Source organism: Falco naumanni, chromosome 14 (genome assembly GCF_017639655.2).
Source record: "Falco naumanni isolate bFalNau1 chromosome 14, bFalNau1.pat, whole genome shotgun sequence".
Classification (NCBI taxonomy): Eukaryota; Metazoa; Chordata; class Aves; order Falconiformes; family Falconidae; genus Falco; species Falco naumanni.
Window position 1 is genome coordinate 23,249,744 of NC_054067.1, and position 26,242 is coordinate 23,275,985.

Consider the following 26,242-nt stretch of genomic DNA (forward strand, 5'->3'; position numbering starts at 1 on the left):
GTTACCTGCACAGGGATTTGAGGGAGTCCTGGTCCAGGAAGCCGTGGTCCTTCTTCACAGCACTGATGTCAAGAGGGAACAACGAGTCTGGGGAGGAAAGCGAGAGGAAGATCAGCTTCTGTTTCCAAGCCAGCCGCTGCACCAGGCACAAAGGCCAGCAGGGAGCGTAGGAGGAGGGAGACACTGCGAGGGGCAAGAGGAGGAGATGCTGATGATGGAGAGCCGAGGATGCGGGAGAGCAGCAAAGAGGAAAGGTGTGGGAGGCTTCTGGGCCACGAGTATGAGTCAGAAGAAGCTGGGAAGGCTGGGGCATTGCTTTGCCACCACGAGCTGCCACCTGTGACAGCCATGGCTGTGGGAGGGGAACCTACAGACCGGGATGGTTCCACTGAGCTGCCTGGGAAGCAGCTCTCTGCAGGCAGGATTTGACCTGGGCTCCTGGCAGCGGGTCCTCCCAAGGGACCACTTCGTGCCCACAGCTCCAGGAGGCAACCAGCGAACAGCAAGACACAGATGGGGCAGGCATGGAAAGGCCAGCGATGCCCGGGTGCCATGGTGGTGAGCACAAACCAAGTGCAGAGGTGGGAGCGATGAGTCAGGCAAAGGAGAAGGGTGGAAACCAGCCCCACCGGCCTGGGAGCACGAGGGCTTGCAGCAGCCCAGACACTCAGAGAGGGTCACAGTCATGCAACAGTTATCCCTCGCATTGCCTCCACCTCAGTCAGCTTCCCCCTTGCAGGACAAACCACCCTGTCACTGCTCTGGGGACATGCACACCCAGGACAGTTAAAGCCCACAGGAAAGGCTCCTGCTGGGCTGGGGTGCTGGGCTGGCTGTAGCTCATGGAGAGATAAGCAGATTCACAAATAAACACCAGCCCTTTGCAGCGCTTTCACACACCCACACAGGTACCCCTGCACAGCTCTGCTCCCAGGTGAGCACATCTGGAGCCTGGACTGCCGGCAGCACACACTGCAGGAGGGACAGGGACCCCCTTGGCTTCTCCCCTCGGCACCTCACGGTGGTTTTTGGAGAGTGACCATTTCCCTAATGCTGCCCAAGAAACATCTTGCTGTCCCATAACACAATCCATTACACATGCATTGAGTGCTCATCAGTGACTCCCTTCTCCCACTGATCCCCCACGGTCAAGAAAGCCTCTCAGATGCCCTGGGAAGAGCTAGGAGCTGCTAAGAGGTCTCCCAAGGGCAAGAAAGCCATACTGGTATGGTGGTACTGTGGATCTAGCATCTCATTTAATCCCCCCACATGCCCCAAAGGTCAAGTCTCCACAAGCAGATATGCTAGCTGGCCTCACAGAAGTGGCTGGAGGAGCACCCAGAGATGGTAAATGCCCAGGGTCTTTGGGCAGTGCTCTTTCCAGGCAAGTTAGGTGAGGGTGGCAGGCTGCCCAAGGGCCTCCATCCAGTTCCCTCCTCTTCTCTGTGCACTTTGAGACAGCTCTGCTGGGATCAGGTACATAAGACCTGGACCATTAACTGAACGTGTCTAATCCTGGCTGTTAATGAAGCTATCGAGTGCAATTACCAAGGGGATGCTAAGACCTGCCAGCTGGGGAGAAAAACAGAACAAAACACTCGGAGGATGTGGAAAGTTTTGCTCAGAGAGGCTGGAAAAAGGGTTGGTTTATTCATAGACTCCAGCACCCAGCACCCGCTCCTCACCACCCTGGCTGTAAGCACTGTTAGGAGCCAACACCTGGGGCTAGGTCTCCCCTGCAGGAATTTGGCCAGTCCTTACACGTGGCCACACTAAGAGCCTGCCCCCTAAAATAGAAACCAGAAGCAAATAGGCAGCTGGTAAAGCCATTACCTGAGGGGCAAGAGTGTGGCTCCCGCACACGTGTTGCGGGGGGCGGTGGAAGTGCCCTTGCTGAACAATAGCCATCGCTGCGCCCGCTGGAGACCCAGCTTCCCACTATTGTCCCAGCCAGCTGGGGCTGGCTGCAGCCACCACTCCTTGGCACCACCACCCTCCGGCAGGGACCGGCCATCCCACCACCAGTTTGAAGTAAACACAGCTGAGCCAGAGGCGAGACCCACAAACAGCTCAGGGGTGCGTGGATGAGGAGGTGGGAGTGGGTCTACGGTGGGGGGGGTCTGTCCATCACCTGCACCCTGGGAGCTGTGTGGCATGGGGACCTGGTCGTCCCCAGCATCACTTCCTCCAAAAGCACAGACCTTACTGCCTAATAGAACAACGAGGCAGGGCAGGAGACTGCAGGATGCGTTAGCAGGGAGGGAGGAAACGCTCACGCTATGTTACCTACACTGGCTGCCACTGTGCTCCCACCACTGCAAGCGCTCACTGAGCTACTGAAAACCTGGTGTCTCTCCAAAGCCGGCCTGCCCTTGGCCTCAGCAGCCACCCCGGGGACTCCTCACAGCCCTGCCTAAAGGGGAAAAGTTCAGGAATGCAGAAAAGTTAACAGCATGGCTGGCTCTCCAGGCCATGGCCAAGTTCAAGGGCTTAAAGTTTTAACACGTAATCATATAATTAGCAAACAATCCTCTCTGCCCTATCCCCAGAGCTTTGTGAGCTCTCCCTGCAGCCACCCGCGGTATTTGGTTGAGACACAGGATAGGAGACCAGGTACAGAGCAGGGACTGGGGCCAGCAGGAGCAGCCAGTGCTCACCTTCGTAAAGCTGGGCATACTGAGGGAATCCCGCCGCTCGCAGCCAGTCACAAGCTTTCTTGGCTTCAGTTTCTGAAAGAAAGCAAAGAACCAGCCTGAGCATCCCTGTTCTATCTATCATCCCCAGAGCAGCAGCCTGCTCCCCCCGCTCCCGTGGCACCCGAGCCCCTGTTATTGTTATATCTGCCCAACGCAGAGGAGGTGATGGGCTGCAGACAGGGGGTCTGGGGAGCCCGGGCTGTGCCCAGTGGGCAGGGATGCCCGTGCACAGGGGCAGCTCTCTGCCCAAGGCAGCAGAAACTGCTCGGCTTTAGCCCCTCCGCTAGCACATGACAAGAGGAGGAGGAGGTAACAGGAATGATACGACCATAAGACACAATTTTAACCTTCAGATGAAAACATTTCGTTTCTGAACGCACCAAACCACATACAGTACTTTGCCAGGCAAGTACTGTATGATTGACAGGCAATCACCAGGCAAGAGGAAGATCTTTATTTTTAATAATTAGTTCAGAGCTCATCAAAGCTTAGAGTCAGTCACTTTTGCAAATATTCTCCAGAAAAGCCTGCCAAAGAAACCTTTCCTTCTTCCTCCTTCCCACCATCCCGGACCACCAAACCTCTTCTTTCAAGCTGGCATTCACCCTGGCAGGTACCAAAACCCTGGTTTTCTACACCACCTGCCTGGCCGGTGTAGAACCCATCTGTCACACACGGTTCAGCTATCGTCTGGGTGAGCCCATCTGATGGCCAGCACTATTTTTTGGGAAATTTCTCAAATTTAGGGGAAAACAGCCCTAAGTTCACGCAGCCAAAGCAAGCTGCTGTCTGGTGTCAGCAGTATGCTAGTCTGCTGTGATTTATACTTCTGAGGGTGACAAACATTTGACCTCAAGTGTAGAAAATGTGATGGCAGTTTCAGGGTCTCGCCCATCTTCCCCGGAGGTACCTCCCAGCACGGACTGGACTGAGGCTGGATCCACCCAGCAGGCTGCAGTGAAACACCCCAATTTCATCACCATCCACCAAACAGCCTCAGCTGAGAGCTCTGCCTGTATTTCTAATTACATAGCTACAGCAGGGGAAGAGAAAAAAAGCTCAAAACAAGCAGTTCAGTTAAGGACAGGACCAAGCCAAATCCCTGAACCCAAATACTTCAGAAGTTTTTGGAAGAAGTTTTGGAACAAGCGTCTGCATCTGGGTTCCAAACCGTGCAGCTGTCCTTGGCTGTGCCATGAGCCCAGCCGAAATCCCAGCACTGACCCCTCCTACCCTCGGCAGGGCTCAATCCCAGTAATCCCAGTGGAGACCTCAGCCGTGGAGCTTGACCAGGCCAGCATGGTCCCCGTGGAGCACCGCAGCCCTCCCGTGCTCCCCAGCAACTCCGCAGGGGAAGGCACCCTGTAGCTGTGGCTGTCTGGCCAGGAGGGCACCAACCAAGACTGATGGTCCATGTGAGCAGTCTTTGGTCATGATGGCTCTAGAGAGCAGATCCCTCCCGCATCCCTGGGGCTGGCAGTGTCCAAGGACGGGCATCTCACACAGCCCCCTGGTCAACAAAACTGTCAGACCCCGCTCCTGCTCTGCTCTGCTCCTCTTTTCACTCACAACGAAGTTGCTGGCCATGGGGCTGTCACAGCCAGAGGCTGCAGCTCAGGCTGCCCCCAGCCAAGAAGAGAAACACCAGCCTCCCAGCTGCTCCTGCCCCATGACGTGCCGACCCCACACTGCCCACTGCCCCGTGTGGGATGGGGCTGGCATCTGCCCGCAGGAGCGCACAGCAGAGGGCACGGCAGCCAGAAGCGGAGCGGCACACCGAGCTTACCCCGACGGCGGAGGGGCTGAACTGGTAGAAGAGCATGTCCGGGGTGCCGATGGGCACCGCTCCGCCGGCCAGGGGACTCGCAGGAGCCGTGTGACACCCAGGGTGGCCGTGGCCACCCCGCCGGGCTGGGGAGCCGCTGGGGACTGGGGCTGCAGTCTGCAGCAGCATGCTCCCGTGCAGGACTGAGCAAGGCCACCCATCGTCCCGGTGGAATCGGAGCACGTTTCCTTCCCCTCCGCCACCTCCTCCCAGCACAGTGCTGGTGCGGGGGGGGGCAGGCAGGAGCATACCTCTGCTCACCCTGTTTTGGAGCTGAGTCCCAGGCTTTGCCTGCTGCAGCAAGTCCTGCATCCCCCCTGGAGCTCCATGCAGTGGGGAGCAAGCCCACCAAGGGCCGGGGGGTTCTGCCCACCCCAGGCAGGAGCCCTCCCTGTGTTGAAGCGTGGCACAGAAAAGGTTTCCAAGTGTCTGTGTCCCAGATGGAGCCACCAGCCAGCTTCCTCCGCCCACCCACCCTTCCCACAGATGTGCTTTCCCAGGGAAGCGCAGGAAGGACGGGCAGGCAAACCCTCCTGCCGACGGCACAGGTGGGTGGCAAACGGGCAAGGCCCTGGCAGCAGCACCGGAGCCACGGCCAGACACCATGCATGGGGTCACCCATTGCAAGCCATGTCCCCAGACCTCCCCACAACCTGAAGGGGTGACGGGGGACCCAAAGACCCAAACGTTGCACCAGACAGCCGGCAGCACCAGCACCTGTCTGCAGCCTCTGCTGGAAAGGCAGCCCGAGCACCAGGGGCTGCTGCCTCAAGACCCGCCGCTGCCTCAAGCTGGGCAGAACCGTGCTGGCAGAGAAGCCACAAGCAGCAGCAATGGAGGCGGCATCTCCAGGCGTGCGGGCTCTCTGATGTCTAGTAAAGGCTCATTGCACACTACACCCACCCCTCAGCAGTGCAGGCGAGAGGGTCTCTTGCCTTCTTTGGTCAGCAAATGCTTTTCCGTAGCTTGTAGCAACATAGTATCTTTGAGATCTGTAGTTTAAATGTGGCAGAAATGATCCCATCCAAGCTGCATTGCAGGAAGAGCAGGCACGCAGACACCAAACAGGCAGGCACACAAACACTCACAGAGCCCACACCTCCCTAAGAAGCAAGAGGATAAATCCCATGAAGCCACCTTCCCACCACACACTGAACGCAACTTCAGAGGACCCCAAGGACACCCCGTGCACGGGCACCCGCTGCCGCAGAGCCAGTGTGCAACAGCACAAGTGACCCGTGCCCACCAGGCACCGGGCTGCACAGCTCCCCCGGCTCCTCACCAGGGACCGAGCAGCAGATGAAGACAAGGTGCACAAAGATGTCAGCGCTTTCACCTGGGCACTCACAGGGCTCTGTGCAGGGGAAGAGGGCTGGTGGGTTCCTGGTATTTTCAGCGGGCTTTCCTAAGAAGACTTGTGCAATCTGTCTCTCCTCTGCACGTCTGCATTACGCCCACTGCCAGTACCACCACCAACCTGCCAGCCACATCTTCACCCATATCTGACAGGGGAAGTGCAGACACACACATAGAAAGCTGCTAACCGTTTTCACGAATGCAGACAGGGAAGGCGGATGAGTGGTCTCATTACATCTCCCACTTCTGAGGAAGCTCAACATGTGAGATAAGCCCTTGGCAAGTTCTGGACATCCCCGCGGAGGGGAAACCAGCACTAACATGCTCGCTGGAAACAGCTCCCGATGTGCACAGCCCTTACAAGTCACCAGAGAGTCCCCGTCTCCCCCCAGGCAAAGCCTCTGCCCTTCTCCAGCAGCTCCTGAGGCTGGATGGTGTTTCCCAAAGAAAAGGCATCCACAGCCAGTCTCCCCATCTCCTGTACCCAACAAGGAGCACATGCTGTGGCCCAAGTGCCAGTGTGGTCCATCACATATGCCCTGAGTGAGCCCAGTGGGAGCAACTCCACCAGGTTGGCTGCTGCAAAGGGACTCAGGGATGGAGGCACTGCAGGCAGGTGTGTCCCCAACAGAGTGGGAAACCTGGAACAGACCACCCCCCCCCAGCACCTCCCAGCATGCAGGGGCATGGGGTTGAAAGCAAAAGCGAAGAAAGAGAAGAGTTTCATTTTGTTAGTGAAAGTGGAAGAAAAGGATGAAAACCAACATGAAGGTGGAAAAAAAGGACAATATTCCCCCAGGCACCTTCCTGCACAGTCACTGCACCGTGGCATTTTGGGGTACAGCCACCCCACCCCTGACCTGGAACCAGCGTGGATGGGCAAAAGCCTGGGAGATGCAATAAGAGCTCTAAAATGAGCGAGCTAGAACACCGGAGGCCAACGTAATTACAGGCAGGAAAGCCACTTCCCAGAACCCCAGCTCTGCACTTTTGCTTTAAAAACCAAAAATAAAAAATGAGAAGTCACACCCCAGGATTCTAGCTTCTCACAGCAAGTTTCCAAATTCCCTATAAAAAGTCCCACACAGCCAATTAGTGTGTGAAAAGAAAACCACATCACAAAATTGCCCATACATTACCTAATGGAAAGCCGTGAAACCAGCTGCCTGGCAGCTGAGGGCTGGAGCTCCAAGCCTAAGGCTGTCACACTCCAGCACTAGCGAGGGGAACGCTGCTTCTTCTTTTCGTTTTGGTGTGTTTTATTTCCATTCTGTCTTAAAATAAACTGTTGCCTACGACAGTGACTATGCAAAAGTGGAGTTCAGCTTCCCCCCCCAGCTTGTAAACAGAAGTAGTTCCCCACTTGTTACAGAAATGACAGAAAATCCTGACATCTCCCAAACCAGGGGTTTGTGCCTTCACTGCTTGAAAAAGCAAGGAGCTGAAACAGCAGTTTCCCACGGGGAACACCTATCCCACTGCTGCTGAAGGTACAGGGGCATTGCCAGTGAAAGAGGAATTACCTCTGTCCACACCAACCTGGCCTTTCAGAGCAGGAGAGGCACGCTGAATTTACACAGCCACAGGCATCCCACATCCACACGCAGTTTGGCACACAGCACCGATAAATCCCAGTTATGTGCTTCCAGCCCAGCCAGCTCCCAGCACCATCCAGCAAACCGCAGAGATTTCAAAGCTACCAGCACGGACAGGGCACACAGATAGGAATGAGAAACGCAGCTGGACATTCTCCCAGATGCAGTGGGTTTCCATAATTAACCTTCATGCAGTAAATAGGTCTCACAAGTTTTGGGAACTGCTCCTTGCTACATTGCCAACAAGGAATTGTTTAAATGCCTCCACCACCTCCAGCCCTGAAATGCCCTGTCTGCTCCCAGGGGCATCGCTCCCCTGGCGATGACACCACACCAGGGGTGACAGCACCGCGGGGGCACCGACTGCCCGGCGCATACCAGAGCCCGCTGCTGTCACGTCCACGTCCCAGACAGCTGCTGTGTGGTGCACACGAACGCGAGGGAAATCCAGAGGTAAAAACGATTCTAGAAGCAGCACAGAAATACCTGGCCAGTGTCTGCGTAGGTGTCAGTCCCCAAGAACCGGCTGGGACAACCTGGGCAAGAAGCCCTCTGGTCACCCATGAGGAGGGCCACTGGGTTTCTGCATCACCTCGTGCACCACACTCAAAGCTCACCCCAAGCTTCTCTGCTCCCAGCTGCCCTCCAGCCACTGCCCGGGTGCCCCCCTTTCCTTCCCCATCGCCCCCAGGCAGTACCTGGCTTTGGCAATGCTCACAGCCCCCCTGCCCTGCCCTGGAGGGCAGCAAGGCTGGAAACCCCAGCTGGCCAGCAACCCCTCCGGAGGACAGCAGAGAGGAAGGAAGGGCCCTGGGATGCCAGACAAATTGCTGTTCTATTGTCAAAGCAAAGATTCCAGGTAATAAAACAGGCTCTGCTCCAGTGGGTGCCCCCAGCGCAGGGCAGAGGTGGTGCTGTGAAGGGCTGCTCCAGGCAGCAGTCACCCCCGGGAGCGCTCCCCCCACCTTATCTCTGCCCTGCTCATATCTTGGCTCAGCTCCAGGGTTGCATGTAACTACACTTATCAACTAGATGTGACAGGTTTGGTTTCCTTTCCTGCAACTAGCCTAACAGTAGTCTTGTGCCATTCTAAAGAAAGTTAAAAACACAGCCCTTTGCACCCAAAGTGAGTAGAACCTTGTGCTCTGTGGTGCACACCACAGCCGTGAGGAAGCCCAAGGGAGCTCAGCTCTGCACCATACCCAGCAAGAAAGCAGCTTCTCCCCTTGCAGGCTGGCACCCGAGACAGGAGCTGCACCCCATCTGCACAGGGAACACTGCCACTTCCATAAACATCACCTTGAGCAATTTAGACTCATGTTTGCAGCCTTTTTGCCTATTAATAAAGATTGCAAGATAGCACTGAAGTAGCCACATCAGTCCCAAACGAATGAGGCTTCATCAGACCTTTGCAACATGCAAACACATTTGTTACCTTCTTTATTTAGAAAAGGGAGAAAACTCCTCTCCTTTCGGTACTCACTCCCCTGGGACCACAAAGCCTAACAGTCACCTCCAGAGAAGCCAACTTCTGCAGCAGCGAAGGGTCTCCTCCTCTCGTGGGGTGTTATTGTAGACTCAACAAGGCAGGGCTGAACGAACACCTGACCCATACCCAAGAGGCATGGGCTGCACCAGCTGCTGGAGAGGAGAAACCAGTTGGGCTGCTGGCTACGCTGTCCGCTGGACGTGGCTGCAGGATGAGGTGGGGTGGCAGAGACAGGCTGGGCCAGGGTGTCCCTGCCACCAGCGTGACAGTTTGCCTTTGCAAGGCAGCGCTGCTCCTGCCTCTGGCTAAGCAAGCTGGAGGAAGGAGGCTGCGGCCAGTGCCCTGGAGCTGGTGGCTGCTCCTTTCGGCGGTTTCAGGTCACAGGCAGCACAGCAGACTGGACAAGGGCAGGCGGGGGTGTCCCACAGGATGTTATAGATGACTGCTCCCTACAGGCATCTCCACTCTTTAAGAGTTTTGCAGCACCTTTGGCCACCTCAGGACCCCTCCTGCTGGCCCTTCGCTTTAGACTGTCCCTGGGAGTTCAGGGGTTAAACATCCTGCATTTGAGCGCTGCAGCTGCAGAGCAGATGTCTGGTGGGAAGAAGGGGATGGAAAGGGCATCAATAGGAACCGAAACAAAGGGCCAGGAAGGTGAAGACCCTGATCCATCCTCCTTGTCTCCCCCACCTGCATTTTTGCAGCTGCTCTGACCCCAGAGGCACAACAAATGGGGCAGGAACCCATCCCCTCGAGTGCAGCAGCAAGCCCCCTTCACGCGGGACGAGGGAGCCCAGCACGAACCTTGGTTTCCATATCTGAAGAAGACAATGGCAAAGCAAGCTCAGGGGAGAGAGGGCCTCTGGCTCCAGTCCACCCTATGCACCACCCCAAGAAGGTCCACCAGCGCCAGCACAGCTGATGGCTCTCCTCTGCCCCAGTCTAGACTTGGGGTGAAGTTACTGTCTTCTCTTTGGCATCGGTTACATTATTCCCTTCCTCGGTTTCAGGCTGCTATTTACTCTGCTGAGCTGCCTGTATCTCTACAAACATGCGCCTGTGCACATGGGACAGAGAGAAGCTTCCCAGTGGAAATGAGTTGGAAAGAAGTTGGAAAGTCCTTGCGAGGCTGAAGCACCCAACAGGAACAGTGATGCTGGTAAGAGTGACTGCACTGCAGCAGCGGGATCTGTCTGCCCATCACTACACTTTACCAAGTGAAGAGCACCAAGACACCCCAGTACAACCCCAAAAAGCTGAAAGAAAAAGATGGCACCCAGCTGTGGAATGAAAAGAGAGCTTTGCAGGTTCGCCTGCCTCCCCCTTCCACACATTTGTGTTGCAACAGCCCTGCGCCTGCAGCCAGCGAGCAAGCACTCACCAGTAAAGGGTAGCCCACCCCATCCAAAGGCAATTGCTGTGTACGTGGAAAGCACTGAATGTTTATATGTTGGGCATATGTATACGCATTTCTGCTGTTCAGGTGGCCATGCTGGCTGGCTGCTCTCATCTCTGCTACTGGAAATCCAGGAGAGAAGCAAGATGAAAACTGCTACTCAGATGCCGAAGAAAATTAATCTGTCTTGCCTATCCTGTATCCCACCCCTTCTAAACTTGCACTGTTGTTTTCCTGTTGATAGTCCCATGGATCTCACACACACTTCGTTTGGACTCAGCAGATACTGTCCCTCCGAGGGCAGCCAGCGGTGCCAGAGCTCCCCACCTGACCGCTTCGGTAGCACCAGGGCACAGCCAGCACCCACCAGCTGCCGTAGGTACTGCCCGAAACGGCACCTCCCCGATGAGGAAGGATCACATCATGCATTTCTTTACACAAACATAAAGTGTCCATCTTTCTGCTGCTTGGAAGAGCATTAGACCCAGCACCAACAAAACGATGCACCCATAGCCTACCCCCACCTCCAGCATGCTCTAAGGTTCAGCTCCACAGAGCTGCGTCCCAGTGCTGCTTTCACCACAGCATTTACACTGCATGCAGTGCAAGACCCTACACAAGCCATCCCCAAAGGCCCAGGAAGGTCAAGGCAAAGAAAAATTACAATAGTTTTGCTGAAGAGAATCAGCAGCAGCTCTCACTTTTGCAGAGCTCTCAGCTCCACAATGCAGCACGTGCTGCAGGCTCGCATCTCCAGTCAATGCAACCCGTGGCAGTTGCACTACACGCTTAGGAACTATCCTCAGCTCCCACTTTTAAATCCAGGCATTAAAAAAAAAATATTTACTTGTCTAATACATGAGAGAATTTCCTCCTACTTCTGTGCATTTATTTAGAATAGACACTAGGGTGTGTTACCAGAGGAACCCCACAAAGCAGCATTCCCTTGTGGTCTTTCTGCAGCTTTTTCTGTGTCATACGGAATTATAAACCCATCCGGTTCCCAGCTGAAGAATGCACAGGCTCCTGTGGCCTTGGGTGGGAGTGCTGTGAGCCCCTGGGGACATTGAGCCCAGAGCCAGAGCTGTCACACCTGGTCCGCTGGCTGCCTAAGCCAATGGCCAGGCACTGCCACAGCCCTGGCACAGAAACCTGTCCTTGAAGGAAGAAACGGGCACTAAATGCTCAACAGAGGCACAAAGAGTTGCTTTAGGGCTCTTTTCTTCCCTTTTTAAAGGCTGCAATACAAAACTAAGCCAGAATCAAGTACTTCCCCAGCTCTGTGCAATAATCCTCCTCACCAGTCCCCTATTGCAGACTCATGTGTGACTCCACAGTCATGCCCCCTCCTGCCCGCCAGCAGCCCACTGGTGTTTGCTTCAGTCAGGCTCCGTCACCTGGTCCCTGCATTTGCTGCAGCTCCATGGGGAGCCCCGCAAGCAAAGGCACTCTGATGCCTGCACATGCTAATCGTTAAACTTGTGAAAATCCTACCTCCTGTCAGAAAGATCTCTGCAAAATTCAGGTTTTTAATACCACAGAGTCCCACAGATGCAGATGGCCCCGATCTCACCCCTCAGCCCACAAACGGCATGCTGGAGGTTCACTGGCAGAACGGCCCCCAGGGTCTGCAGGGCAGCCTCCACCCGACAGGCACATCTCCCTGCAGCCCTTCCCGAGTAACTAGAAATCGAGGCATAAAACAGATAAAAAAAACCAACAACAAACAAACAAACAGGAAAAACAAATAAAAAAACAGGAAAAACAAACAGAAAACCACCACCACAACAACAAAGCCCAAAATGTAAGTTTCAAGCAGCCGAGTAACTTTCACTGACCATTCTGTGCTCTCTCCTGCAAAGGCAGCTGTGTGCGCAGGGGCAGGAGGCTGGTCCTGCTACGGGGTCCCTGCCGGCTGAGGGGCTCGGGCTGGGGACGGGGCTGGGGATGGCACCACCACCGCTGGGCACTGCTCAGAGCGCAGCTGCCGCGGCGGCGCTGCCCTCCCCACGCCGCAGCCCGCCCCGCGGGCAGCCCTCGCCCGGCTCCCCGCGCCCTCCTGGCCTCTTGCTACAGCCGCTTTGAAGCAAACCAGCGCGGGCCGGTGCTGATGGCACACGGCACGGCTGGCACCGCGCACATGCCTGGCAGGAGGCGGGGGTCAGGCTCCTGGGGAGGTATTTTGGCTTGGGCTCAGGAAAGAACCGAAGATTAAGAGGAGCTGGCACGCCGTGTGGCCACCGCGCTTTCACCAGCCTGGCTGACTGTGAGAAATAAGCCCAGATATTAAAAAGGCTGCAGATCTATCACACCCACTGCATCTTAAGAAGGGAGCACAGAGGGGCTGAAAGAAAAGCCACACACAGTGCGACTGACACCAGCCTGAAGTTTGTCACATACATTTCCCCTCTCCTTCCTACCATGCACAGCCACACCCTCGGCACCAGTGCCTTGTTTCATCAGGGCTCAGGGCTCACACCACACCTAACTGCAGCCCCTCTCCCAGGATGCACACTCCCATCAGGACAGAAGCTACAGACCATTTCAAGGGAAAAAAGAAAAAAAGAAGAAATAATACCCCACACCAAAATACACCCCCCAAAAAAAAAAAGGAAAAAGAAAAGAAAAGAAAAAAGGAAAAAGGGAAAAGAAAATTTTAAAAAAGGAAAAGGAAAAGGAAAAAGAAAAGAAAAGAAAAGAAAAGAAAAGAAAAGGAAGAAAGAAATATGGTAAAGGAAAATCTGTTCTGTTTTTCAAGAAAAGAAATCACAAAAGAAAAGCTTAACAACAAAACAAATCATACCTCCTAACCCTTCCCTCACCCTGCTGCATAAAAGCCAAAGCAAACTGACTTGCTGCAAAGGAAACACTGTTTTCAAGAGATCTCTGACAAGAATAAAAGGTCACTTCACAGACTTTCCCATCTCCCCCAAGAGTGTGTTTGCTGGCTGAAAGCTCCAAATACAAATACAAAGCTGGGACACGAGCAGACTCACCATGGCAGAAGCTGTTAATCCTGGCTTTGTTCATTGGAAACCGTGGATTAAATGCAGAAAAAAATACCAGCATGACCACTGGCCTCCTTGATCCCCCACCTCAGCCACCCCAGCACCATTCACCCCAGGCAACAGCACTCCTGGCCAAAGACCTTCCCACAGGCGGTCAGCTGGAGAGCTCCGATTTTTCCATGCGGGACGACTGTACCGAGCTAATAAAATTGACCCTGTCTGCCCAGGCAGCCATCTAATTTCTCGGCAGAAGCAAACAGGACATCCCCGGCGGTGCAAAGGCTGAGCTGTTCCAGCAGCGGGGGTGGGAGCAGGCGGGGAGCACACATGCACGCAGACACGCTGCTTAACTGTTTCCAGCTCTCCGCCAGCGCTGCCCGAGCAGCCGGACACGCTTGCTTCCCCCAGAGCAGCCACTCCAGTGGCCGGGGACGTCCTCTGGAGCAGGGACACCAGGGAAGCCTGTCCCAGCTGCGGCCGGCCAGCCACGGGGTGCCCATTGCAGCCAGGTGGGTTGCACCTTTCAATTATAATTGAAAAAAATACGTACCGAGATGCTCAAGTGTGAAACTTGGCGCAGGGCTGCGCTTTGCTGGCGCCAGGCTCGGGAAGCAGGACCCACCGGGAGTGCACGGCACTGCCCTGCTGGGAGCAAGCAGAGCGACGCCACCAAAGCCCCCTTTCTCAGCCCATCAGACAGCCACTAGCCAAACCACTGACTGTAAAGCCGAGCTGAGGGCTTCCCTTGGCCGGCTGTTTGCCAACAGCGGGAGCCACCCACCACTCACAGCCAGGCAGGCCAGCGCCTGTGGACGCAGCCTTTCCCAAGCAGAGGTGACGGGAAGGCTGGGGAACCCAAAAGCATCCATCATAAATTCCCCAGTCCCCCAAGATACCAATGAGGACTAAAAGCTCTGGAAGAAGACGGTTGAGGGACATGAACAGGAGCACCTGCTATCCAAGATACCTAGACTGAACTGCCTCGTTTTCTACAAATTCATGGTCTGCGCTCAACCCACGGGTGCTCCACCTGGCCCTGGGAGGGCTCCTTCCCTCCATCCAGGCAGGACTCACCCATTGTTTTCAGGCAGACCGAAGCTGAGGAAACAGCAGGGTCCAAGCAAGAAGCTTGTGACTGACACAGGATTAGCCTCTGTAACAAAAAGTGCACTGCAACTGCACCCCCGAGCCGGGGCTTTTGGCGTAAACGGTTTACAGAATGAGCTGTGAGATCCCCTCGGCTGAGCAGGACCCGGCAGGGGAGACCCTCGGTCCAAAGTGCAGGAGGGGACAGTTGAGAGGAGCAGGCTGGTAAACACATCTGCCAGCAAACCTTGGAAAGGAGCGGGATGAAAACACCCGCACACATGACAGCAAGGGCATCCAGCTGACAACAGCGATCGCCCGGCAGATGGGGAGGCGTCTCAGTGGCCATCCAAGTTACCAGCGTCCATGTGTAAAATATCCACCAACGCAGGAGAAGTCAAAAGCCGCTTCCAAATGTGATCTCACATCCCAGCGATGTAGGGAAGTACCGTGCCTCAGAGACAGCAGTGCTGCTGCCCTTCAGCGTGCTTGAACGGAGGGTGCCTTGGCTGTTGCCCACTCCAGCTCACAATATGCACTCCGCCAAAGCTGCTCAGGGATCCCACAAAGCTATTCTGACGTAGCAGGTTAATGAAATCCCTGAACTGAGAGGTCTTGATCCTCTTGGGACTGAAAGCAAGCACTCCTCTTGCAAAGAGAGTATTGCTAAAAGCCAGCAGTGGATTTAGCCAACCAGTAACAAATAACAACCGCATTTCACAGTGCAGAAGACCTTTCTGTGTGCATGTGACAGTGGACACCAAACCCAGCTGATGCCGCAGGTGCAGGCTGGAGCTGCGGGATGGCGGTGGCCAAGGCTGGCTCTCTGCAGGGGACATGCCACCCACACTCACGCCAGCAATGGGGCTGAGTCCCAGCCAGGGCAAGGCGTGCAGGGAGGCACAGGCAGGTGCCACACACACATCCTGCCCGCTGCAGCACCCTCCCCCTCAGCAAGCGGAATTTGGTCTGATTCTCCCCAGGAAAAACCTCTTCCACCACTATCACTGCTGGGACATTCCTGCAATTAATGCTACCATGGCGCCACAGAAGGAAACCAGACCATTAATTTCCAGCTGCAGCAAAAGAACAGCAGCTGCCTCCTGGGTCTCCAGTCCGCCAACATCTGTAGGTGGGAGAGAAGGGAGGAGAGAGCCTTTGCTGGCTCCAAAGCGATGGGAGAGACAGCCAGGCATCCCCTTATCCAAAGCAAACTGCAATGCTGCCCGGGAGAGGAGGCTGAAAGGGTCCCTGAACTTGTAGCTCCTTCTGAGTCACAGAGAAGGTCCCAGTGCCACTGTCCCCTTCACCCCTGGGAGAAAGGTGGAGCTGGCATACCCCATCCAAGGGGCTCCCTGTATGTCCTGGAGAGCTGCTGCCTGGAGAAGCAATGGAAAGGGGCCCCAGGAGAATACCTGGCACAGGGACCTGCAGGTTGGCTTATTGGCTCACACTTCTCCTTCTCAAGTTGGTCTCCTCCTGGTCTCTCCGAAGGCAGGCTGCAGGATGACTGAAGGAAGGCTGACATGTTTCCCAGACATAACCTGATGCAGCTGGTAACAAGCTGTATTGATTCAAGCCAAGCTCTCCACTAGGTCGCACCATGGGCTTCAACACCAGGTTCGTTCTTTCTCACCTTGTTTCTTACTCCCAGTGGGAAACAGGATCTGTCTCTCATCCCCTATCAAGGGATACAGCATTGCAAAACATCCCACCCACCCCTCAGCTTGCTTCCTTACACAATGGTAGGTAAGACAGAAAAGGCCAGCGCTAGAGGCAGGACACCAACACAAGGACCACTGTGGTGGCTTCTGCCTTCAAACACAGTTCTGCTCCAAACCCAGGACCCTCCAGACTGAGCTGTCCACACGGGCTGCAGCAGTGATGAAAGCACAGCTAACAAGCCCATAATCATCACAAAGATGTGGAGGTCAGAGTGAAACCTTAGGACAAGGGTGGAACCAGATAGCATGGACCTGAGGTTTACGGAGGTCACCCATGTCAAACAGGAGTCCATGACCCTTGCTCTCTCTTTTTTTTCCCTTTCTCCCCATTGGAAGGAGATGGTGTTGGGGCTGGAGTCAAAGCTCAAGGCTTCCTTTTCTTTATGAAGCTAACAGAAGCTGCTGCAGAGAGCAGGCCAACGGACTTTTTGAGAAGTAGTTTTAAAAGATGTCACAGTTGTGCAAAAAGACAAAGGAATATTTAAAAAAAAAAAAAAAAAAAATCACACAGAAGTTTCCTTGCCAGGAATGTGGGGAATGTCAGGGAATATTACAAAACAGGATGCAAAAGCTGGCCTCAAGCAATGTAATAGACTCATATGCTGGCCTGACAGTCAAGATGCTGAATCCCGATGGAAGACAAACCACGGGAATGACAGACTTGACTTACCTGGCTTGGTCCCCTCTGTCTGTCTCCTGCCAGAGAAGCCAGCACAGCCACCTCTGCCAGCCAGCCCCGTGCCCCTTTCCACGGACATGCCTGCCCACATCCTGCACGCAGCCTCAGACGTGGCCCTGCGTGTGCAGCACAGCATCTCCTGAGGAGCCGAGGTGAGCAAAGCCCCAGGGACACAGCCCAGGGGCCCGCTCACACTGCGGCGGGGGGGCTGAGGATGCATGGGGGGAACTGGACTGGTCTGCAGCCAAAGGATAGTCCTGAATCTCAGACCTCTGCTGTAAGCAATACAAAACACTTCTCAGAGATGGTTAAAATGACCCTCTGCTTCAGTTCTGTTAATTAACCAAGTACTTCCCAGACTTCCAAGGCATTTAACAGGCACATGAGCTCACACCCCCCTGCACAGCTATTCTGGCTCAAGGGAAGCGATGACGCTGAGTGCATCCGAGTCGCTGCTTGCGGCTGCAGACAGCAAGGTCAGAAGCAGAGGAGGACCTCCCCCGGGCCAGGCCAAGGAGAAGCCCATGGGTTACAAGACAGCAGGAAGCCCTAATTGAACACACCAACTGTTGCAGCAGCAGCATTAAGAAAACAGAGGCCAGTTACTGGCAAAGCAGCGCCTTTTTGCAGGAACAGGCATGTTTTTTTCCAGCTTCCCTTCCACATGAAAGCCCCTGTGGAAGTGAAAAAAGCATTGTCACAGCAAGACCTACTTGGGGGTTTTCTTGCCTGACTGAATATCGCCCCAACAGCACAATGGTCTCAGTTGTGCTCGCAGCTGGACACAGCAAGGATGAGCCTGCTGCTAACGGGAAACAAATTCCCCTCCTGATGATGGGCTTATGCACAGGGCTGGTGGAGGCTCCAGCCCGCATCTGATGCTTTCTAGGTGTTACACTAGGAAAACTTTGCCCTACAGACAATTGTACTGGAATATTCACCTGTGATCACACATGGAGGAAACTCTCCAACAAAACTTCTGCTGCAGGGCCATGCAGGCTGCAGGAACCCCAGTCTCCCCATCACTGCGGAGTGGGAGGACCAAAGCAAAGGCTGTCCTCATGGTGCTCACCCAGGTCTTCTTGGCCAGCAGGAAACCAGCCAGGAAGAGCCCTCCCCAGGGCTCAAAACCCGTACAGCCACGTGTTGCAGGGTGAGGGACCTCAGCAGCATCATCCCCCTCCCTGCACCTCAGAGGGGCTGCCCATTCCCGGGGCCCCTCAGGACCGCCTCAGTCCCACGCTTAAGATGCTTTGCACGGCAGTATTTTACACATGTAAACTTCCCCAGCAGTCATCTTTGCATCCTTCAGAACAACTCTTCAAAATGTTTATGTCTTCTTGAGCAAGCATTACTTTTCAGTCTCACTAGCGTGCGGCAATTCTCCTGTTGATGTTTCTCAGGCAACCTTTGCCTCAGAAAACCTCTACCTTAGAGCTGAGGTTAGCGTCATTTGTGGTAAATCAATCGGCTCACATCCTTCTAAACCTCATCTACGTCTATTTTTATGAGTCACTGATTTTGAACTCGCACATGCCATGTTTTCTGAAGGGACTCAAAGCCCTTAATTAACACTCGGCTTTTACCAGTGGTTAGAAAAAACAAGTGCTGAGCTGCTTTGAAACAGCAGGCTGTGAAAGCCCCTAGTCCCATCCCTTTGCAACAGGCTAGCCCGGCACACCAGCCATCCTGGTCAGCATCTTCAGGGGGCTGGCAGCACCCGCCCACCAGCCACCACAGCCTTTTGCTATCGAGCCCCATCTGAGCCAGCCTGTACCTTGCTCTTGCCCCAAAAAAATGCATGTTCCAGTGCCTGGATGCATGGATGCATGGCTGCTCACCTATGCGCAGCTGAGCGAGCTAAAGCGGCATGCACACAGACGGGCATGCTCCAAGATCCTGCCCGGCAGGCAGGATGGCACGCACGGACGCACACACATGTGCAGGGTGATACGACCCATGACCGCTGCACTGAAGGACTCACTGCTCTTGCCTGCCAGCTGCTCACGGAGCATTCTGTCCCTACCTGCCAGCAGCCTGCCTGCAGAGCTGCGGAGGGTCACAATGTCCCTCCTGGCTAAGACCACCAAGCCAGAGCAGAGGAGCTGATCTTTGCTCTCCCTGGCTTTCCAGAGCATTCCTGGACAGAGGCGTGGGATATGGCATCTCCTCCCACTTCCACTGCGGAACGCTGGTGTGCCCATCCCCACGCCGGGACCTACCGCTGGCACCAGAGGGATGCACAGGACTGCTTGGCGCAGGCAGGTGGGGCTTTCTCTGCCATCCCCACCTGCACTCCTGGGAAGCAGCACACAGCACCCTTCCCACCCTGCACCTGCCGAGGTGGAGAGGGCTGGAGATGAGCAGAATCCCTTTCTGCCCTTCATTTTCCCCCGCACAACCTGCAGCTTGCACACTCACAGTTTTTTTGCCCCAAGAAGGGTCTAAGGTGTACCAAGTGCTGGTTCAGGCCATCCATCAAAAATGCACTGCTGAAGGTCTCAATGCAGCCCCCCACTCACCCTGCCTGAGGATGCCATCCCAACGCAAGAGGGTAGGATTAGTGGTTGGTCTCCTGCTCTCTGCCACAACCTTGACTACTGATTTACACCACCAGCATCATCAGGCAGGTCAAGCCACGCTTGCCAGGCTCAGTTTCCCTGATATGCTCTCCTTCTCTGCAAGCCCTGCCTGCTGTTGCTCTTTTCCCCTCTGGACAAGGAGCCATTACCAGATAAATTACATGTGCCCACCGGCTGGGCCAGAGAGATAACAAGGCAGTAACCAGGAGGGAGGTGCTGGCAGCCACTGGCAGCAGGCAGGATATGCCCTACCAGCTGCTGGCACCTCTGCACCACGGGCAGGGCCATGGCACCGACCCTGGGCAGGAAAGCAGCTGCAGCGGCCGTGGGCAGGAACTCACTGGCAGCCCATGGCTCCCCCTGCCCACGGCCAGCACAGCCTGGCTCCAGGCAAAGCCAGAGATGGGAGCAAGGGGAGCGGCCACTAGTGCATCGTTTAATACCCCAGTGGGCTCAGGAGCCTGGCCAAGAAACAAGAGTGCCTCAATAATCCACAAAACACAGACTTACACAACATGGAGTTGTATTTATCCCTGCTATCTCCACGCCGCCAGGAGCCATTTACAAGCACAGCTCCTGTTCAAGGAGTGGCACATGCACCCCCAGACAGCAGGTGAAGCAGTTGGGCAGGTGTAGCCCAAGGACACTGGAGATCTCCGTGTTCATTTGCGATACGGAGGCTTCAAGGCCCAAAAGGTGCCCCATCCTGACCCAGAGCTGGGCACCTGGGGAAGGGTGGCCCTGCCAAGACAGATGTTTGCAATTTGCCATGTTTTCCTCCTCACTATGGAGACAAAAGATAAAGTGTCAGTGAACTTATCAGATACTATTCATTGAGACTTCTGACCTCATTACCCTCTGCCTTCTCTGATGGCCGTGGCCAAAGAAATAGAGGTGCGAGGCATGGGCTCCTTTCACAGGACCCTGCCTGGGCAACCTCAGCCCGCCACCTCAAAGCGAGAGGTGCCACCCCAAAGCACAGCTCTGATGGGGCAGGGAAGAAGGGGCAGAGGTACAGGCTGCCATCACAGAGTGAAGGGCTCACTCAGGGTTCGCATAGCTGAGAAGGGGGCAGGAAGGAAAAACGTCAAACCGCAGAGCTCTGCCAAGTGCTTGGTGCTGCTTCCGCCAGTATTTTGCAGAACTTAATTAATGAGCAAACATCTGTGGCTCCACATCCCGTAAAGAATATTCACAAAAAAAGCTCCACTTATGAAAAAAAAAATTAATTAAAAAGAAATAAATCACTACTTCTCAAGCAGGTGGGAAAGCTGTGGAGAACAAGAGGAGGAGAGGCAGGCATCGCTGGCACGGGCTGCAGTGGCAGCAGGATGGCTGTGCCTGAGCTCCAGGGACAGCATGACCCCCGCCACGGCTTCCTGCGCTGGAGGAAGAGGTCTGGGGCACACCCAGCTCCTCTCAAAACAGGCTCTACGGAAAGAGAAAGGCAATCCACCAAAAATTCACCTTCAGCCAAGTCCCAGCCTGCCTGCACCCTCCTGATGCCTAGAACCCTTCAACCACTCGCAGCCTGCTCATGCTGCAGGCCACGTACCGCGCTCTGCCAAGTTCAAGGTCACGGCTAACAGCACCCATGCGCCCAGGGAATGGAGCATGAGGCACAAAAGCTTCAGCTTATCAGCAAGCTCTGACTTTCCTCTTTCTTGAGCACATCAATTTCACGCTACATGTCCTATCATCACCACAGGGATCTCTCCCAGCGTCTGGGGACTGATCAAGGAGGGGAGGATGGGGAATGACATGAGCACCTCACCCATCTCTTTGAACCTGCATGCCAGAGCAGGAGCGTGCTTTCCACTAGACACAAACATCCTCACTCAAGCCCTTCAGCTGCAAGAGCACCCCCAATAACTACCCACCTTCATCTCAGCATCACTTCTGGTGGTAGGGCACCCAGAGGACAGCAGCAGAAGAGCAGAGGACCATGCGGACCTCTTCGCTTCCTCCTGCTCCTCTGTGTGGGTAACTGACTGCAGGCTCGGTGGCTCTCCACCAAACAGCCCCAGGTCTCCCATTCCCAGTGACAACTGAACATCTTTAATAAAATAAATAAAACAATTCCATTCTTTCCAATGCTTCCCATGTCATGCTTTGCAGAAATACCCTGCACCAGTGCAAGGAATGCCTGTGGCTGCGGAGATGAGCCCTCGGTGGGCTCTCCATCCAGCACCCCACAGCCCACCACAGCAGCACCCTCCGGCAGGCACCTGCAGGTGCATCTACAAACCCTCTCTCTCTGCCGTGCCTATGAAAGACTTAAAAGTTACGCCACTTCTTTTGCGTGGGAGTAACCCTCATCACACCAACCAGCACCACCTGATGTCATTTACCTTCTCCTCCCTGGCTCCGTCCCCTTTTGCAGTCTGGATGCCAACCATCAGACCAGCGCCTGTCTTTGTACCTGGCCTGGCACAAGATGATGCTGGATTGCAGCTGAAATTTGAAAGAGTGGTGCTGGTAACAGTGTTGTATTTTGCAACTGCTCTCCATGCTGAGTATCATCTCCATTTCAACAGCAGGCACCCGGCCACACGCCCCAGGGGCTGAATCCCATTCAAACATATGGGATCCTACTGGCACGTATCAGCAAGGTGGGTATCTGGAGCATGTACTCGGTGCGTGTTCAAGCAGAAACAGTACCAACTGGATGCTCCAGACAGAGTCTTGCTGGAAGAGTGGGCACATACTGGAAAACCAGAGCATCCCTTGCTGGAGCAGCAGCCATCCAAGCCAACACCCCAGCAGCAGCCTCACAGCAAGCACGCTGCCTTGTTAACCTGTGCAAAGAGGCAGCCTCCAGCCAGCCCCACAAACACTTTTGGAGGCTATCTACAGAATACCAGTGTTCCCAGTTCAGCTTTTTCAGACTGCCTCATAGTCAGCAGCATTTTGTGGCTGGGACCACCGCTCCTCGGGTTGCCGGAGCAGAGCGACACTACCAGTGGCCCCAACAGAGATGGGGCTGGGAGCCAAGGCGAAACAATGGAAACCATTTACAGAGCAGGAAGCTGCATCTGCTGGATGAAACGCTATCTTCAAACAAGACGTGTTTGGATAACTCCAGTTTCATAACTCGTTTCTTCCAATGTTAGGAAATCACAGTAATAAAAAGAAAACAAAATAGGGGAGAAGAAACTTGGCAGGGGGAACAACGGAAGAATAGCTTCAACCACAGTGCTGCCTCGGAGGTGAGCCCACAGGGGCGGCGGGGCTCCAAGGACCTTGCACAAGAACCAAGGTCTGATCAAATATCAACAGGAAAAGAGTTAAACCTGCACTACAGGCATCAAGAGCACAGTAAATTTTCATTATTTTCTCTATTACCACATCTCCTTGATTGTTTTTGGTTTTAATGGGACTCAGCCACCTTGGGAGAGGGAACAGAACTAGCCAAAGGTCAGAATTTGGGGTCCAGCAGCACTTAATCTTCATCATCTTAAAGGTAATGGAAGGGATGGTCTTAAAGGGGTGGAAGGGGATGACATCACCTTTTCTTGGCATTGACCGCTTCTCGGGCACAGACAGACAGCTGTTTTCTGGTGTTAGCAGTGCTGAATCACAGCAAAGATAAACCTGCCTGCTCCTTAAATTCCTAATGCTAACGTAAAAACCCTACAGACACTAGAAAAGGACTTAACAGTGTTTTAGTAGGTCACTACTTAGCAGGGAGAAGCAACAAGAGGGAAGACAAACACAAAGCTGCTTAGCTCCAAGCCCAAGGCAGCTGCTCTCTGACCCAGCACAACATAAATTCCCACCAGAGCTGCTGCCTGAGCAGATGACTCGGATCCTTACCCCAAATCCTGCTCCCAGCTCGGGGCAGCTTCATTTCCAGAGCATGCAGCTCCCCTCTGATGTTTTTTGCAGACAAAGGAACAGCCAACCCTCACTCTCCATCACCCCGCGAGGTGGAGGGGAGCAGCCAGCCCGTGCTGGGGTGCATCGCCCCGTGGTTCAGCTGCATCACAGCAGCTGGCACAGCACAGCACCCAAGCACATCCCTGAGCAGAGAATCCCCCTGCACGGGAACCACATTTTGCAGAGGAACAGGGTGCACCCGCTTGGCCACCTGCCCTGTGCAGCCCCCACGCTGGGCACTAGCCCCTGGCTCCCAAATGCACTGAGGGGGCACACCAGCCACAAGAACAAGGCGGGGGATCAGTAATGGGATTTTGTTCTTATATTTAAACACTGAGGCTTTAATGTAAAGCAGGGCTTGCTGCACCACTGACAGCTTCATGCCCTCCTCTTCACTCCGAGCCATCAGTGCAAACAGGTGTTTTGGGTCCCTGACACCCCGCACACGCCGGCAGAGCTGCCAGGGGCCAGGAACCCACTCCTCGCTTGCTCCGACGGCTGGTCCCACGGCCACTGCTCCCATGGCTGGCACCTCAAACAATTTAGGACAAGGAGCCAAAAGCTGAGGTCACTCGGCTCAGGCTACCAGACCCCTCCTCAGCACCCACCTCCTCTCCCCACCCTCCCCAGTCCAAATATAAACTTGCTTACAGGAAATGCCTTAAAGAAAAGGCACCTCCCTGAGTCCCGGAGAATGCCCAGAAAATAAACTGTCTCTGGACATGAAGGAAATGACTTTTTTAAAAAAAAAAAAAAAATCACACTGCAAAGCAGCTTTAACCTTTTCAGTCCCTGCTGCAAACTCAGCCACTCTCATGCCTCAGGGAATTTCGAGGTGTGTGTGCTCCGGATAGGCAACATGAGAGGAGACTCCTGCCAGAGGTCCCTGTGTCCTTGCAGCATCACCAGGTCTTGAGCAAAAATGGTCCAAAACCCATAATCCAAATGCAAACTCTTCTGATATGGAGAGCACTGCACCCTCAGAACAGGCTCATAGCCTGGGACCCACTCTTAATTTCCACAGAATCACAGGATGGTCAGGGTGGGAAGGGACCTCTGGAGACCATCTAGTCCATCCCCCTGCTAAAGCAGGTTCTCCTAGAGCAGGCTGCACAGGATCGTGTCCAGACCAGCCCCCACATTCCCGGCAACACCAGCCTCCAAACCCAGCAGCTCCTGCCCCATGCAGGCATAGCACTGCATCTGGTCCAGCCGGGCTGGGGAGCAAAGCGACATACGGAGGCTTACGAAGTAAAATACTGGTTTCATACCAACACCCCTACACAAAATACAAGAAAGAAAAAAGAGAAGAAAGTCAGGAAATCCAGGACACAGAGGCGCGTCTGTCTCAAAACAGTCAGTCAAGGAGGCTCCAAAGCAAACAGCCCAGTGCAGGGAGAAGAGCTCACCCTCCCCATCCCTCCTGGGGACCCAGGACAGTGCTGCGGCAGAGGGAGCATCTGGCATCCCGGGAGAGCCCTCCGACCAACGCGCTGCCACAGCACTGCCATGGGCACAGGCACTGCCAGGGCTGCCAGAGCGGAAGTGTTATGGGGCAGGAGCAATAAATAAAACTCAGTGGCAGGATTCAGTAGTGTCCGATATTCAGAGGTCACAATCTGCAGAGAAGGCAATTCTGTTCTCTCTCTTCTACAGAGGAGACAGCTGAGGCAAAGCCTCTCCTGAAGCAGTGTCAGGAGCAAAGCCAAGAGCACGGCACAGCTCCCTGCATTCACAAAAGCCCTTCCCTTGTCATTGGACCGCAATGCCTCCCTAAGTGTGCCCCTTAAAAGATGTATACTCAGGGCTTTAAGTCTCAGATGCACAAAGTAGTTTGATACAATTCAGCTGCTGCTGCAAAATGCCTAAAATACTTGTTGTGGTTTTTGTTGGGGGTTTTTTGGTTGGTTTTTTTTTTAATGGCAGCAGCATTGGAAAAGTCATGCTGCAGAGGTGTGTGCAAGCCCTGGGCGTGGGAAAGGAAAGCAGCAGGGTCAGCTTCCACTTGGCTGGAAAGCAAGCGTCCGTCCGGAGCACAAGTCAAAGGTTCAGCAGGAGATCACACCTGCCTCCTGAGAAGAGGGTCAATTTCTGCGCAGCCCCTGGGCTTTTTGCCTGGTGTATTGAGGTACCCGGTGTGAATAACCCTGATGCCCACAGGAGGAGAGCCTGCATGAGCTGGCAGTCATCCTGGAGAGCAGCAACAAGTGCTTTGGAGAGCTCTGCAGCAGAAGGATGCTTCTGCAAACAGGGTCCAGGAGAGCAGGGTTGTTACTCTGGCTCTGCCAAGACAAGCTGTGCAAGGCAATCCAGAGATCAAGTAAGCATTTTGGTACCTAAAGCCTCTGGAGATGCCCCCACAGAAGGTGTTAGGAAGAGCAAATCAGACAGCAGATGTTGGCAGTTTCTAGGATGGATGTCTCAGGCAGCTGAAATCTGCAATATTTGCTGGACAAACCAAGTGGAGCTCCCCAGCGCTCTCACCACTGTGCTGTGCCTGGTATGCATTTAACTGGGACAAAAAAAGCCCCTCTCAAATGAAGTGGTCTTCACAGCAAAACCACTGCATGGGCTGGTCACTGCTGCCAGCAGCAACATGGCAGGTGGGGTTTCACCTCCCTCAGCCTTCAGGGATGGGGAGCTGCGGTGTCGGCCGAGAGCCCCCACTGCTGCCACAGGGATTTGGGATGCTGCTGCCGCTGCCCCATCACTAACCGCTTGGCCCCACATCCCCGGCATCCCAGCACCCGCATTGCCAGCACACACCCTGCACCTCAGCCGAGCAGCTCGGGCATCTCACCAGCAGGGACCCTCACCAGCAGGGACCTTTGCCAGCCACGGGCTCCGTGCCGCACACGGGTACCCCTGCCAAGGGACAGCAACTCCCATCAGATGGTGCGAGCGGCCGGGGAGGAAACACTGCAACG

General features: G+C 54.7%; 1 protein-coding gene across 5 annotated transcripts in view; it reads right to left on the bottom strand.

Moving 5' to 3' along the window:
- Positions 1–26,242, bottom strand: part of STARD8 (StAR related lipid transfer domain containing 8) — a 57,167-nt gene that overhangs the window by 12,432 nt on the left and 18,493 nt on the right. For 2 of the 5 annotated variants that reach the window (XM_040614525.1, XM_040614528.1), the window contains 2 exons: positions 2,658–2,729; positions 6–87 (listed from right to left, as the gene is read on the bottom strand). In XM_040614525.1, coding sequence (XP_040470459.1) covers positions 6–87; positions 2,658–2,729 — 154 coding nt within the window. Of the gene's footprint in view, positions 1–5; positions 88–2,657; positions 2,730–12,195; positions 12,371–13,353; positions 13,655–26,242 lie in introns of those variants that run through there. The other 3 variants (XM_040614526.1, XM_040614529.1, XM_040614527.1) reach the window with 3 other exon arrangements.